Source organism: Lepidochelys kempii, chromosome 2 (assembly GCF_965140265.1).
Source record: "Lepidochelys kempii isolate rLepKem1 chromosome 2, rLepKem1.hap2, whole genome shotgun sequence".
NCBI lineage: Eukaryota > Metazoa > Chordata > Testudines > Cheloniidae > Lepidochelys > Lepidochelys kempii.
This window is the reverse complement of record NC_133257.1, coordinates 113,091,511-113,105,856: the sequence shown is the minus strand read 5'-3', so window position 1 is coordinate 113,105,856 and position 14,346 is coordinate 113,091,511. Positions and strand designations below refer to the sequence as shown.

Genomic DNA, 14,346 nt, shown 5'->3' with positions numbered 1-14,346 from the left:
GTTTTGTGTGTGGACAGGAGTCAAGTTAGATGCAACACTTGTGAACTTTGCCATGAAGACAAGCCCCTGATGTGTGACCTTGGACAAGCCATTTAACATTTCAGTTTCTTCACCTGTCAAATGAGGATAATACTTACTTCTCTCAAAGGATGTTGTGAGAATTAAATCATTGACATTTACAAAGAGGTTTAAGATCCTCATGTGGAAGGTTCCAGATAAATGCAAAATATTATGCTGAAAGGGGCACATGGCTGCCATCAAGTTGGTCTTGAATCCAAAGAATCACAGACCCCGGAAAGCCAGTGGGTGTGCCAAGCACTCTTTCAGGCTTGACAAATGGAGCAACCAAGCCCCTTCATGTAGTAAAAAAGCTACAGTCATGGTGATGACCCAAGACAACAGGTCCCCTGGCACGCCAGAGTGAGCCCAGAGAGATTAACAGATTTTCCTGGTTGCAAACACAGGGAGTTAGGAAATTGGTTGTAGACTGTAGGTGTCAGAAACAGCAGAAAGCCAGGAAGTGTTGTGCGACTCTGGGAGGAAGACAAAGCACAGGGCTTCTTGGGCATAGAGCTCACTGAAGTGGCAGACTTGGGGGGTTCTGAGCAAGGGAATTGCCTCTTGTTGTTTCTACTGAGTTCAGAGAAACAAGACTTTATATGCACTTTTTGTAAAGTAACAAGTTTAAACAAAGAATATACCTGGAAATAGCCCTGCAAGACCCTGAATATTGGCTACATACTTGGGCCAAAGGGGCAACATTATTTTATTCTTTTTTGCTTAGATAAGAAGTTAGTTGTTTCTGGAGTGAGCTCAAATAAGTGCTAAATGAGCTGACTGGGTAGCATATATGTGCCTTAAACCTATGTACAACAGGTTCCTAGTTCTCTGAAGGTATGTGGCAGCTCAAGATCCCCCCCCCACCCCCATTTTTAAAAAAAACCCTCCGAAATCTGAACATACAATATTATTGGTTTTAGGGGGAAAGACTGGGGAAAGCAGACAGACATATTCATAGAAAAAAAGCAGCTTAATATAAGAAAACTGACATTGCACTGAAGGAGATTAGCCACTAACATGCAAACTATACTTCTGCTTTCTTATCTACAATAAATATAAAACTAATGATGGACAACAGTGAATAACAAGGATGTTATAAATCACAAGAGCAAGTCCTGGCAGAGCTAAGCAGGAAATTATAAAGTGTTCTGAATGACTGCTGCTCTGATTTAACATTTGCACTCTCATATAATAAGATATACACTATGGACGCAAATCTCCAGTCACACTGTACCCCTGTGCTTGTGGAGTTTTTTCCTTTATTTTCTTGAGAAATAAATCATTTGGGAGGACTTTAAATAATATCATCCGCTGAACTTGCTTTATACTACACAACACGCTACAGCCGATGCATTGCTTCCACACTTCGGCCCAGTTTAAAAATTGTTCAGCAAGGGATATTTATCAGTGTTTTCTGTGAATTTACATTTTATCCCGTTCTTGATTTTCTTCTGCACACATACATCTTTTCAATCATCTTCCTCCTAGTGCTGGAGAACACTTACTGGAGTGTCAGCAGGAAGTTAATTATTCTAAAAAGTTAAACATTAGTTTCAAATTTGGTTGGTTGTTTTTGATACCCTGGCTGGATAGCGTGAGTACAGGTTAAAGCTTTCAGACTTAACTGCCTGAAGTTAGGCACCTGAATAAGCAGCCTAATTTTCAAAGGTGATGAGCATTGGCAGCTCCCACTGATTTCACTGAAAAGTCTTTGTAAAGCAGGTTCCTAAATACGGATTTAGATGTCAAACTTTACCAACCCAACTTTGAACATGCTGGCCTTAGTATTTAAAAAGCTTCATTAGTATGGAATTTTGTTTAGATTTACGGTTGTATTCAGACGCACCTGTATAATTATATATTGTATGCTTACACTAATCATCCCACTGTATCTTTGGCACTTGTTTTCATGCTAATTTCCCCCAGGGCACAGTTGTACAAGGATTAATTAGTTTTTACCGCAGAAATAAAAGTAGGTCTCAGGTTTATGTGAAATTGTTGGGAAGGAATGAGATGTAAATTTCAGCCTTGTGCAATTTCTGAGGGAGGAAACATTCTGCAAGGCTGGCTGACCAGTGTAGTGATATTTTGGCCTACATGTGGCAAACAATATTTAAAACAGAACATTCAAAAGATATTGATTTTACACTGCTTTGCACCTTTGCTCTGTTTAGACTAGGAGAAAAAGGTGGTTTTTAAAAAATGTATTAGCTAATGTGATAATGTGATATTTATAAATGCGACTGGTGTAGGTAGGTTTTCACACATTTTAAAGGTGTTCACTGGTTGTGGTTCACCCTAGCCTCCCCCTGGGGTGGCTGTACTTTGATGAATGAAGTGATTGCCCTCACACACACACACACACACACACACAGTTTATATACAGTACATAGCACTTTGAGACCCTTTAAGATGAAAGACTCAGTAAGCCAGATTTGTAAAGGTATTTAGGTGCCTCAGCAAGCAGATAGGCATCTAGTGGGATTTTCAAAGTTGCCTAGGCATTTCAGGATCCTATCCGCTTCTTCAGGTGCCTAAATACCAGTACAAATCTGGCCACACATGGTGATGTTATCATTAATGAGTTTCCACACTGCAATGGATTTAAAAGTGCATCAGAATAACTGCACTGTATTTATGGTTGAGAAGTGGGCCAGGTCTGACAGAGCAGAGTTTTAACACCTTTTTGGTGTGCTTTACTGTCAAAGCAAAGAAAATGTAAAGAATACATTTGCAAACTGAAAGAAGTCAAGAGGGATATTGATAAACTAGAGAGGGTTCAGAGAAGGGCCACGAGAATGATTAAAGGAATAGAAAACATGACTTATAGGGACAGACTCAAAGAGCTCAATCTATTTATCTTAACAAAGAGAAGTTTAAGGGATGACTTGATCACAGTCAATAAGTACCTACAGGGGGAACAAAACATTGATAATGAGCTCTTCAATCTAGCAGAGAAAGGTAAAACATGATCCAGTGGCTGGAAGTTGAAGCTAGACCAATTCAGACTGGAAAGAAGGTGTACATTTTTAACAGTGAGGGTAATTAACCATTGGAACAATTTACCAAGAGTTGTGGTGGATTCTCCATCACTAGCAATTTTTAAACCAAGATTGGATGTTTTTTCTAGAAGATCTGCTCTGGGAATCATTTTGGGGAAGTTCTGTGGTCTGTGTTAAAAGGAGGTCAGACTAGATGATCACAATGGTCCCTTTTGGACTTGGAATCTATGAAAAATACCCTGTTCCTTGAAGAGAAAAACACAATGGGTCTTGTAAAGTTACAAATTCCTCACTGCTTGCTGAACACTAGTACCTTGCAAATCCCTGTGGATTGTGCAAATGTGGTTCTTTCCTTTGTAAGAGAGAGAGAGAGAGAGAGGAAACCTGTTTTCTAGCAGACCTTGGACAGGGGCTATACATCCAGACATGGGATAGGACTACCAGGGTGTTTAAATTGCTACCCCGTCCTAAAGTGTCTTTCTGCAAACACAAGAACATTTCTGCAGGTTAAATCATTCCAGAAGGAGTCAGTTCAAAAACTTGCTACAAAGTTAAACCTTCTAATATCTACTGCTCCCTTCCCTTACCCCACAATCACCTCAAGCACCAATCTTGTGTATTTCGCTCAGACGTGCTGAACTTAACAATCACACCAGAAGGCAGAAATAACTGATGCTGTTTCACTGCACAAAACACAAGAGGACGGGGGAAAAATGGCTGACAGCTGGAATCATCTCCTTTTATGATTTTATTTGCCATTTAGGATCCTTTTATTCCACCAATGCAAATATGCAGAACAGCCAGAAACCATGTTTTAAGCAGCATATACCAGTTGGCTGAGTATAACTAACTACATTTCCAAAGCAATATAAAATTAACAATGCACATTACCTTCCAGGAGAAGAGACAGATATTGTGGCAACTGAGAAACACAGTAGGCAGCTTCCTTACAAAGTAGTTTGGCTGTTAAAATGCTAGAACCGTCAAACTGTCCATTTCTTTAAAAAAAAAAGTCCTACTATAATTTAAACGCTATTTTTTTGCTATCTACATTATATATAAAATATAGACTCTGTTTACTTTATAACACTTATTTTTGCTTGATAAATAGCTCTTTAAAATATCTACTGTACATATGTCCATGCACTGACTTTTATATATATACACACGCACACTTTGCATTTGTGTTTGAAAAACAAAATAAATATATTTAATAATGATATAGCAACAAACTGAAGATACTTTTGCTTTTAAGATTTAAAAAACCCAACAAGACAGTACAGAGAGAAGCAATGGGCACCATTCATGAACCAGGCATAGCAGGGAGCTACTGTCTGTCCTAGCTGGGCAATGGGAATGTAATTTATTCGAACTCAGTGGATTTTTACTCATGCAATTTTTTGCTTTGGGATTAGCTTCAAATCAGCAATTAGCCACCTGACCTACCCTGTGTTACACAGAGTGAGAGCAAAACTGATGAGGAAGCAAAAGATACCTTTCTCAACATATACCTGTCTTGAGGGCCTGCAGTGGGATGAGAAAGAAGGTGCATATCAGTGGGCCTGATTGATGGTTAAAAAGAAAGAAGGCTGTGGGAAGGACTGTAAAACCATATAAACCATATAGTAAACGTGTTAATCCTTATTTTAGTGCTTCTAAAGATGATAGCTAGCACTGCAGCATCAGAAGTGGAGAACCTGGATTATCTATAGCTAAATCCATGTAATCAACCAGAGTTCCTATATAGAACAATGGCAATATATGAGTGAAACACACTGGGCCAAATTCAGACTCTGACAATACAAATCTATAGAATTGTACCTGTTTATACCAGGACTGAATCTGGCCCAATTAAAACTAATTCAGTGCTGATCTGGCCATGATGACTATTTTGATTTAGAGGCAACATCCTCTTCAAAAGAAGAGATAATTCAGGTTCCTTGTTAGCACAATCCTGGTCATTCTGTGTTTCAAATGCTTGGCATCAGAGCAGCAGCAAGAAAGAGACAGAGACAGTTCAGTTATGGATGGGTTCATGAATGCAGCCCTATGTACAGTCCTATCTATTTAAAATTCCTCCTTTCATGCAGGAAGGACGTGGGGATTTTGGGGTGGGTGTTTTTGGACATCATTGTTATTTAATGGAATATACCTTGTAGGTTAAGAAATCCACAGCAAGGAGAGAATTTTAAGTGAACGGGACTAAAGATTATTCATTCATACTTCATCTACAAAGTTTACAGACTTTGCTTCCAATTTTAACAAGAACAAGAAAACCTGCTATTCTGCATAATCCTGCCATCTCACAGCTAGTCCTAAATACCCAAAAAGCCATCTTTAGAGGTCAAACAGTGCAGTGTTGAGCTTTTCAGCTATTTAAGGCATATCTCTTGCCCATCAAGGAGGTAAGAGTGTTAAGACAATGCATTAAATAGCTGCACAAAGCCCAAGGTCTGCTAGATGCTTTTAAACTCTTATAGGTACAGAAATGAACAGTAAACAGATTACACTCAGTGTATTATACTTACAACAACATATAGAAGTCCAGGGCTAAAAACTTCCAGTGACAAGCATTGCTGTCAGTAGTAATCTATGGATCTCTGCAAAGACGCAATGGAGATGCTAAAAGAAAAGGAGGACTTGTGGCACCTTAGAGACTAACAAATTTGTTTGAGCATAAGCTTTCGTGAGTTACAGCTCACTTCATTGGATGCTAAGTTTGTCTTTTGTTGTGAAAAAAAATCAACTAAGAATAATGTTAATTTTTGTCAGAACAGTCATTTTTAGTTGTAAAAGGGTTTTTGCTATAGTTGTAAGGACATAAAAATAAACGGGTTAATGCCAGAATTGAATAGTTTATATGCCAGGACAATGTGGAGCAGAGATAGGGATACCCCTTCTCTTCTGTGGTCACTGTAATTCAAAAGCTATTGAGGAGATGAGAAAAAGAAAAAGAAATTCAGTACAAAGTGGAAAGTGCCTCTGATTGCCCTAAGCCAGCTAGACAGGAATTTCTCATGCTTTCATCCAAAGGTTCTGCTGAAACTCATGCTGAGTCTGAGCTTGTCTATGCATGCACTGACTCTATGCCGTATAGGGATCCTGGGTAAGAACGTATTATCTATACATAGGTATTTTCTAACTATATAGGTTGAATGCTACTAATCCAGCCATGTGCAGGATATGAGATAAGGGAAAGCCCAAAGCTTGAGGTTGCTAATATTGTTTAGGGTTTAACTGAGCCCTGCATTGGGGCACAGCTCCAGGGGGAGTTCTCAGAGGAATTTTGCCCTTGGAAAAACATGACTCCTTCCTGAGCTCCCTGACACACAAGTGGAGTGCACCCGTTACACACGTCCAGGAGATATACTTCACTTGCATGGCCAGCTTATTCTGCTAGCTGGTGTATACAGGGCCATGGACCCACCTTCTCACCCACCTGGGGTATCTTGAAACTTATGGGGCACATGGAAGGACTGAAATTGTGCCTTGATGCTACACAGGGACATGAGGAGGGGCTGCCCTCCATTTACCTGGAGGTAAACAGTTCACTTGATGAAAAATTCAATTCCACATGGAGTCAATGGGAGTCTTTCTACTGAATTCACTGCAAGGCATAACTTGCCTCTTAATGAGGATTGCTTTGGCTCTCTGCCTCTTTTGCGGCAGATCACAATTTTTAATATCACATGTACACAAGTAACGAATGGCAAAGGAAAGAGCCTCTCCAACAGCAGCAGCCCTAGAAAACAAGACTATCTTTGATTTAGCAAGTGCACAAGGTTACTTCTGGGCTATTGTACATTAAATAGTAGCCTGGATTTGAATAAATGGGTCTGCACCAATTCTAGCAGGAGCTCAAATCTTATGGCACTAGAGAAAGAGTAGCATTAAAAGTGCTATTCCAAATACATTGGTAAAGTACCAGGGACTCTCTTAAATTAAATACTGTAAACCTTTTTTAACCGTTGGCCAAATTCTTAAATGTGATGTGAACTCCAGGGGCCAGTTGCAGCATTCAGCTTAAGGTACTTCAAACTGTCCCAAAAAATAATGAGGGTTTGATACCGCAAATCTAAATAGCCCTATTATAGAGTAAGTCATAATTTTATTGGAATATTATGACACATTCTACAAATAAACTAGTCACTTGTTCCTTTCATTCAGATGGCAGTTTAATATATTTACATCTGATGCTACCAAATCCTTGCCCAGACAGCAGTATTGCATCTCACTTTACATCCTGGAAAGAATGAAAACTTCATTCAATCCTGACTGCAAGCAGTCACCAGTTGCCACCCCAGTTAGAGTTAAACTCTGCAAATTGCAGTATCTGAACCAATAAGGCTAAGGAGAGGAAGGGTGACGCACACCACCTGAAAGCTTTCAGCTCAGGGACAGAAAGATTGAATTCAATAGGACTCCGCATTCTGCCTGCATGGAGCTCACTGCAGGAACAAGGCCCAGGATTCTAGCACTTATGCTTCAGCCAGAACCATAAAACTGCAGAGAGGCACAAACGTTAAAAATATAGACGGCCAAGATATTAAATTTTGTGCACCACCTGGCACAATGGGGTCCTGGTCCATGACTGGAGCTCTGTAACCCTATCACAATGCAAATAATAAATGAAGAGAAACTAAAAAATATTTTGGTTTAGATTTAATTCAGGTTTTTTGGCTATAGTTTGGGATGGTGTTTTCTTTTATCGGACTTGGTTTATCATATCTAGCTCCCTGCCATTGATTTTTCTGTCCCTTAGTCATCCACATTATCCTGCATCCATGACTCTACCTTTGTCCTCAGTAAGGAGATTATACCATACTGCATTAAAAAAAAAAAATCAATATATGTCTCTTGACCCTCTCTGATTAATATCATTCTTTTGCTAAGAGAGATTTCGTTTTTGATCTGACTGTCCCTCTGTGGTGGGTGGGTGGGGGTGGGTGTGTGAGATAGCAGGTTTATTTAAATAAAGGAATAGTGTTGTATGCAACGATGGTTATAATTCTGGTTATTTCCTATTTGCTTAATTGCTTAGCTGACAACTATTTTCCAAGGAATAATTTTAAACAACTGGAAAAAAAAAATACAAACTTGAGATCCTAGCAGGAGAAGCCCTGCATCCTTGCCCAAGGCCATAGCAGAAGCAGTAAACAACAGATACAATTGCTAGAGCTGGTCAAACAGTAATCATCCAAATCGACTGATTCATTTCACAATATTATTTTAAACAAATTTTGTGACCTTTTTCCTCCATCATTCATGCTATTTATAGATCTCAGGGAAGAAGTCATGAAAGTTCACAAATATCTAGGATTTTACATATTTTTTCAAATAAAATTTGTACTTAACATTGCTCTCCCAGTTCAGTGAATGCAGCACTAAAGCCTAGACTATGGCAGTCAAGAGAACAAGGTAATAAGGTAGGGGTCAGTAGCAGGATTCCTAAGGGAGCTTTAAGCATTCATAAAGATGACAGAGCTGTAAACATTTTTTTTTAATTTAAAGAGTCATAATTTTTAAAATCTAAACAATCAATTAGTATACTGACCTGGCATCCCTGAGAAAAAAGGTTCAAAATTTCTTTTTCAATCCTTATAGCAAACATAAATCTCGTAAGAGTTTGTCCCCCATCAGATTAACCAAAACAAGTGGTTTTGCTACAGTTTAAAACAAATGTAATTTTGCTTTGTATTCTTTTGGGGATTACATTTTGTTGTGTTATTTTTCAAGCTGAAGCCCCGATGCTGCAAACTCATGAACACATGAGTAGCTTAATGCATAAGGGGAGTGCCACAGAGCTTACCAGGACAGTTTACAAGCATCTGCATAAATTGTTTGCAAGAGCAGGGCCTAATACATTAAAGACAAAGAGAATAACTAAACAAGAGACCACTTGTCTGTTCCTGCGTTGGTGACAAAGGGAACAGTCAGGACAGTACCTGTGGCTGCTGACTTTAGGCAGGTAAGGAGATTTTTACTTTTTTCCCTGCAAATCTATAAGAATTTTTCTCATTCGTTGTGGTTTTTCATTCAGACCCTCCATCATCAGAAGTTGAAAGCTTGTGGGCTGAGCAATGTGGAACTTGGTGGCTGGTGCAGATTTTTTCTTCTAGGTTGAGGTTCACATACATTTAAAAGAACACAAAAACTCAAAACATAGCTCTTGGGTAGAAGCCCACTTAGTTTTGTATATTCTCCACCATAATTCAAGCCCGGCTCACTGAGAACTCAATCCCACGCTCACAGGAAAGTCTGTAAACCTGGCCCAAGTTTTGGTGGTGTAACAAATCCCAAATCAGAAGAGTGTCACGTGGCCTGGATGTTGCTGATGAAGGTTTTGCACAACCCGTTTTTATGAGCACATCTTTACATCTAACACTGAAGCTTAACATGAACTTGTAGAATGCTTTCCCCATCCCCCACACTTATATGAGCTGCTGTTGGAGACTGACTTGTTTACAAAAGCCACAATGTTCCCTACTTAATTGCGTTAACAACAAAAACAAAAAAAGAAAAAACACACACCTCAGAATAAGCTATAAAAATTGAGCTGCCAAATTTGTCCAGGTCACGGGACACTTGGTCACAACAAGTCTTATTATTCTATGCACTGGTTAGTAACGTAGCAGTAGAGTGTGGTGTTGTCAGCTGGCATGGTGGGAACTCTTCACGTCAGATGCCACAGGAGACTTTCTGACATGACAGAGCCTTCACAGCCCTCTGGCAGGACAGGTAAGTCAAAAAGGATCTTCCTGAACTTTCACAGTAAACACAACTGTTCCCATGATATCTCGCTATCCAGCCAGTTAATACTGCTGCTAAACAGGTAACACAAGTTATTTATGTCAGCCCTTAAACAATTCTCATTTCCATCTGTCTAGCTTAGGCATTTCTAATGCTCCCATCACCGTCGTATAGAGACACCAACTAGTTTAGTCGGTTTAAACATCAAATTTTCATTTCCCATGTTGTCAAACTTTTACATATCCAAATCCTTATGCTGTCTGAATTATTCTTTAAGAGCTGTGTTGTTTCCATTCCTTTCTAAGAGCTGAGTGAAGCTAACAGTACAGAGACATTCTGCTCCTACGCATGGCTTCACTGATCAGGTATGCAGGGCTCAGTTCTGGCTCTTCTGTCATGATTGCAATGTTCTGCCATTCCCCTAGTTGGTTTGACTTTTTAATAGTGTCCACTACGCACAAGGCATACAGGCAGTCATCGAAAGTCGCAGCCATGGTGAGGGGCCTCCCATCCCAGGTTCTCCTGTCATCCTGGTCCTCAAATGCTTGCCGGATGGCCTGCACCATCTTAATAGTGCCCTGAAGGTATGGGGATGGGATATCACTGAAGGCCTTCTCAGGCAGTAAGGAGTTACTGACTGGCATAGAGTCCTTTAGAAGGAGCTCTCTTTGAGGAGAGCTGTTGCTCTGCCCATACAGATCAGTGCCTATTACAATCAGTCGTCCAGTTGAACCTACCATAATAATATCTTGTTTGAATTCCCCGGGGACATTGAAGTTGAGGGTCACAGTGCAGCACACCCCGCCTTCAAGAACCATTTGAAACGTGCAAAAGTCATCACTGGTGATCTGACGTATTCCCTTGATGTGGTCTGTCTGTTTCACAAAGGTCTTGAGCAGCCCGTGGACTTTCACAGCCTTCTGGCTGGTGAGGAAGGTCAAGAGGTCGATGATATAGGTACCGACCGAGTGCAAACCCCCACCCCCCATCAGGTCATCACAGCTCCAGTTGTACTTCTTGCCCAGCAGACTTCCGCTGTGCACCTGCACCTCGCACACCAGCAACTCCCCCACATAGCCCTCCTGAATCAGCTGCTTCATCTTCACAAAGGCAGGCAGGAAGCGGAGAACGTTCCCCATGATGCTCATGAGCTTGGGGTAGTAATGGGCCGCAGACATCATCCTGAAGGCATCCAGGGGAGTTGCTGTTCGGTCACAGATGACATTTTTTCCAATGCCTGCAAAACAGATTTAAAAAAAAAAAGTGAGTGAGCTCATTTTAATGGGCAAATATTGATCAAGACCAACAAGAGACGTCCTGGAAAGAAGACAACATTTTGTGAACCAGTGGTACCATATGCACAAAAATCCCACAGTGTATTCATAAGATATATCAGCTGACTGAGCACTGCAATGAAAACGAACCCCTTCTTGTTTTCAAAATTCATTCATGCCGAAAAAGGGGTACAAAAGTGAGACGTTAATCCAAGCTTTCCCTCATTCTTATTTGCAGAAGCGCATGGTAGAGGAGATCTTATGCCCATAGTAGCCCATACTAGGGCACTGAAAATCCTGGGATTTTCTTCTGAGGGGACTCATTTCTCCATCCCCACCCTTCCTGTTTGATGGATTCTGTAGGGGAGGGAGGTGTATTGGATTGTTGGATTATTTTGGGTGGGGGAGTGAGAAATAGTATTTTACCCACAGAACATCATGAATCATTCTGGCTGAGGTGCAAAATATTTGAGGGAGCCCCTTGTCAAGACATTAGCAACATATCTAGGATGTCAAAGACGACCTGTGATGTCTCAAAAGAGGTCAAACATGTAAGCATATAGCTGTAACGATCTGTCCTCCCACATTTCCCATATGTGCACATTGTTATATTGAACTTTTTATGAGGGTTCTGTTTTAACAAGCTACCTGGGTGTGTTGAATGCAATGCAGGCTTTAATATCTAATAGTTGTTTTATTATGGTCTTCTTGATGACTTCTTTCTTCCTGTACATATACAAATGCAGTGCTGGCAAGGTAAAGTTACACGAAAAGACCTGCAATAACTGCTAGCATGCAGAAAGCAATTCAAAATGACAGCGGGGTAAATCACTTTGTACCATTGCAATTTGAGCATTAGTTACAAGTGACACCTGTTCCCAGACAAAAAAAGACTCAAAGTGTTGTATATATTATGGCTGTACCTGGGCTTTTCACATGGAAAGGAGGGTGAAAAGACCTGACAGTTCTTGAAATCTTAATTCCATTTATAATAGCACAGATAGATTTTTATGTCTGATGAGCAATGGCAGAACTCCTATCACCTATCCGGCCCTGCATTATGTCCTGCCTTTGTCTACACAAAAGCCTGAGAGAAGGAAGGAAGGTCTTGTGGAGAAGGACTCTGGAGATGCATGTTCAGTTCTTGGCTCAGACTAAATGTGTGATCTCAGGAAAGCCATTTAATCTCTGTGTGACTCAGTCCCTTGTCTCTAAAATGGAGTATAGTACTTCCCTCCTTCATAGGGATGTTGTGAGGATACTTTCGTAAATGTTTATGAGGTGCTCAGATAAGACAGACAACCCCTTGGGGTCAGACTGGGACCACTCACATAAGTAACTAACTGCTCACCAGTGGGGAGGAAGAAGGGTCACAATCTGGCCTTGACAATCAATTTATATACACTTCCTATTCAGTCTTTGTCTGCTACATGTTGGACCAATCAGAATTGGAGCTTGGGCTGTCACCACCGAAGAGGTAGTCAAAACTGGTAAATCATCTCCACAGGATTAAAGGCCCTGAAGGGAATGAACTCCCCCCACCACCACCTTTTATAGGGCTACTGACAAATAGACCTTGTTTACACTGGTGACAGCATGTAAGTTACGTGTAGCCACACATTGCAGTGAAAAGCAGACGGTGTCCTCACTGGACTGTGTAGCTACATGCATCAGTTAAAGGCTCTGGCAGTGGGAAAAGGGTCCAGTGGCAGGGAGCTGCCAGAGCCTTTCCCCACTGCCGGAGTCTTTCTCTGTGGCAGGGAAAGTCTCTGGCAGTGGGACACTATGCTGCTCAAAATACCACTGTGGATGCAGAAGGTACTGTTTGGGTGAGTGGAGAGCCATGTAAGGTTCTGGTGTGTCTTCACTCTATTCGCCTAAGTAGTGCCTCACCACCTACACTGCTATTTATACCCATGCTAGGGGGAGCATGTAATGTATGTACTCGACATGCTGCTGTAAGGGCAGACATAGCTATAGACACAAACTTTTTCTAATTGTGCTATATTTTACTGGATTCCCTTTCAAACAGCCATGGTTTTCTTTTCTACATTTCCTTTCTCATCTTTACAGATTACCTACAGACTGGCGTCTAAGAATTCTCCTTTATAGTCAGTCTTCTCCTGCTCCTGTGTAATCCCTTCAGTGATGCCACAGTGCAGGATGTGTTTGCATTCATCTTCCTGACCTATATACCTTTAACAGATAATGTTTTGCTGTACCATTTGCTTCAGATACAGCTCGGTGATTATTTCAATGGGCCATTTTCTGTTACATGGATGCTTTACAGTGGGTCCTAGTTTGGACCATTAGCCATGAACACAGAGAAAATGTTGGGTGCAATTATATCCTAGGGTGTCATTATGTGATGTGAGAACATGAGACTAATAATAAGAAATTCTAATGATTATTCCTAGACAGACAGTATTTCATAAGGATTATCTCTGCTTGCCACAGTTTTCTTTAAATCTTCGCTGGAAGAAAATAGGAGTGGTCAAATGGTCCCCGATACAGTCAAATCTCTCAATGAGGAATCCCCAGGGGCTCAATCGTGAGCTGATCTACACAGTGGAAGAGAGAGTCCTCTGGGTTCAGTTCCTGTTCCAATTTGATTCTCATCCTCCTCTCCCAACACTTGCTGCTCATTTTTTTCCTGTCCTCCACACCGTCACTGATCACATAAAATATGCAGCTATGCACACGTGTGTACATGAGGGCAAGACTGCACTGTATTTGTAAATTCTTTGGAGCCCCAGGACAATCTTTACAATATGTGTGTACAGTGCCTACAACAACTGAGCCCTGATTGGAACCTCTTGGTGCTACCAATATACAAACAAACAGACAACAACAAAATAAGATCGAGCACCCTATGGGCTCTGAGACACAGGGGAATTGCCTTTAGAATCAGTGGGAGTTAGGCCCACACATGGAGGGAAGAGCAGAACCGAGAGAGAGAGAGAAAGGGAGGGGGTAATCTTGCAGTTTCTTCTTGCAGCATTTTGATCTGTTTTTGAAATTGGATTCTTTATTAATTAAAAAAGCCGCAAATACAAATCTTGAGAGCATACAGCCCTGAGGAGTTATTTCCTGCGGCCCACCATAGGTGCCGACTCCACTGGCAGCCAAGCTTCCCCCCCTCCCCCCCCAGTGCACCACATCCCCACTCCTCCGCCTACCTTCCAGCACTCCCTGACACCAAACAGCTGTTTGGCAGCACTTAGGACTTTCCAGGAGAGAGGGGGAGGAGTGGGGACATG

At 41.0% G+C, this 14,346-nt stretch overlaps 1 protein-coding gene across 3 annotated transcripts in view; it reads right to left on the bottom strand.

Annotated features, from left to right (window-relative positions):
* Positions 1-948: 948 nt before the first annotated feature.
* GFOD1 (Gfo/Idh/MocA-like oxidoreductase domain containing 1) overlaps positions 949-14,346 on the bottom strand; it is a 111,633-nt gene continuing 98,235 nt past the window's right edge. For all 3 annotated transcript variants that reach the window (XM_073332022.1, XM_073332023.1, XM_073332024.1), the window contains one exon: positions 949-11,049. In XM_073332022.1, the coding sequence (XP_073188123.1) occupies positions 10,130-11,049 (920 nt within the window). In that variant the 3' untranslated portion in view covers positions 949-10,129. The remainder of the gene's footprint in view (positions 11,050-14,346) is intronic.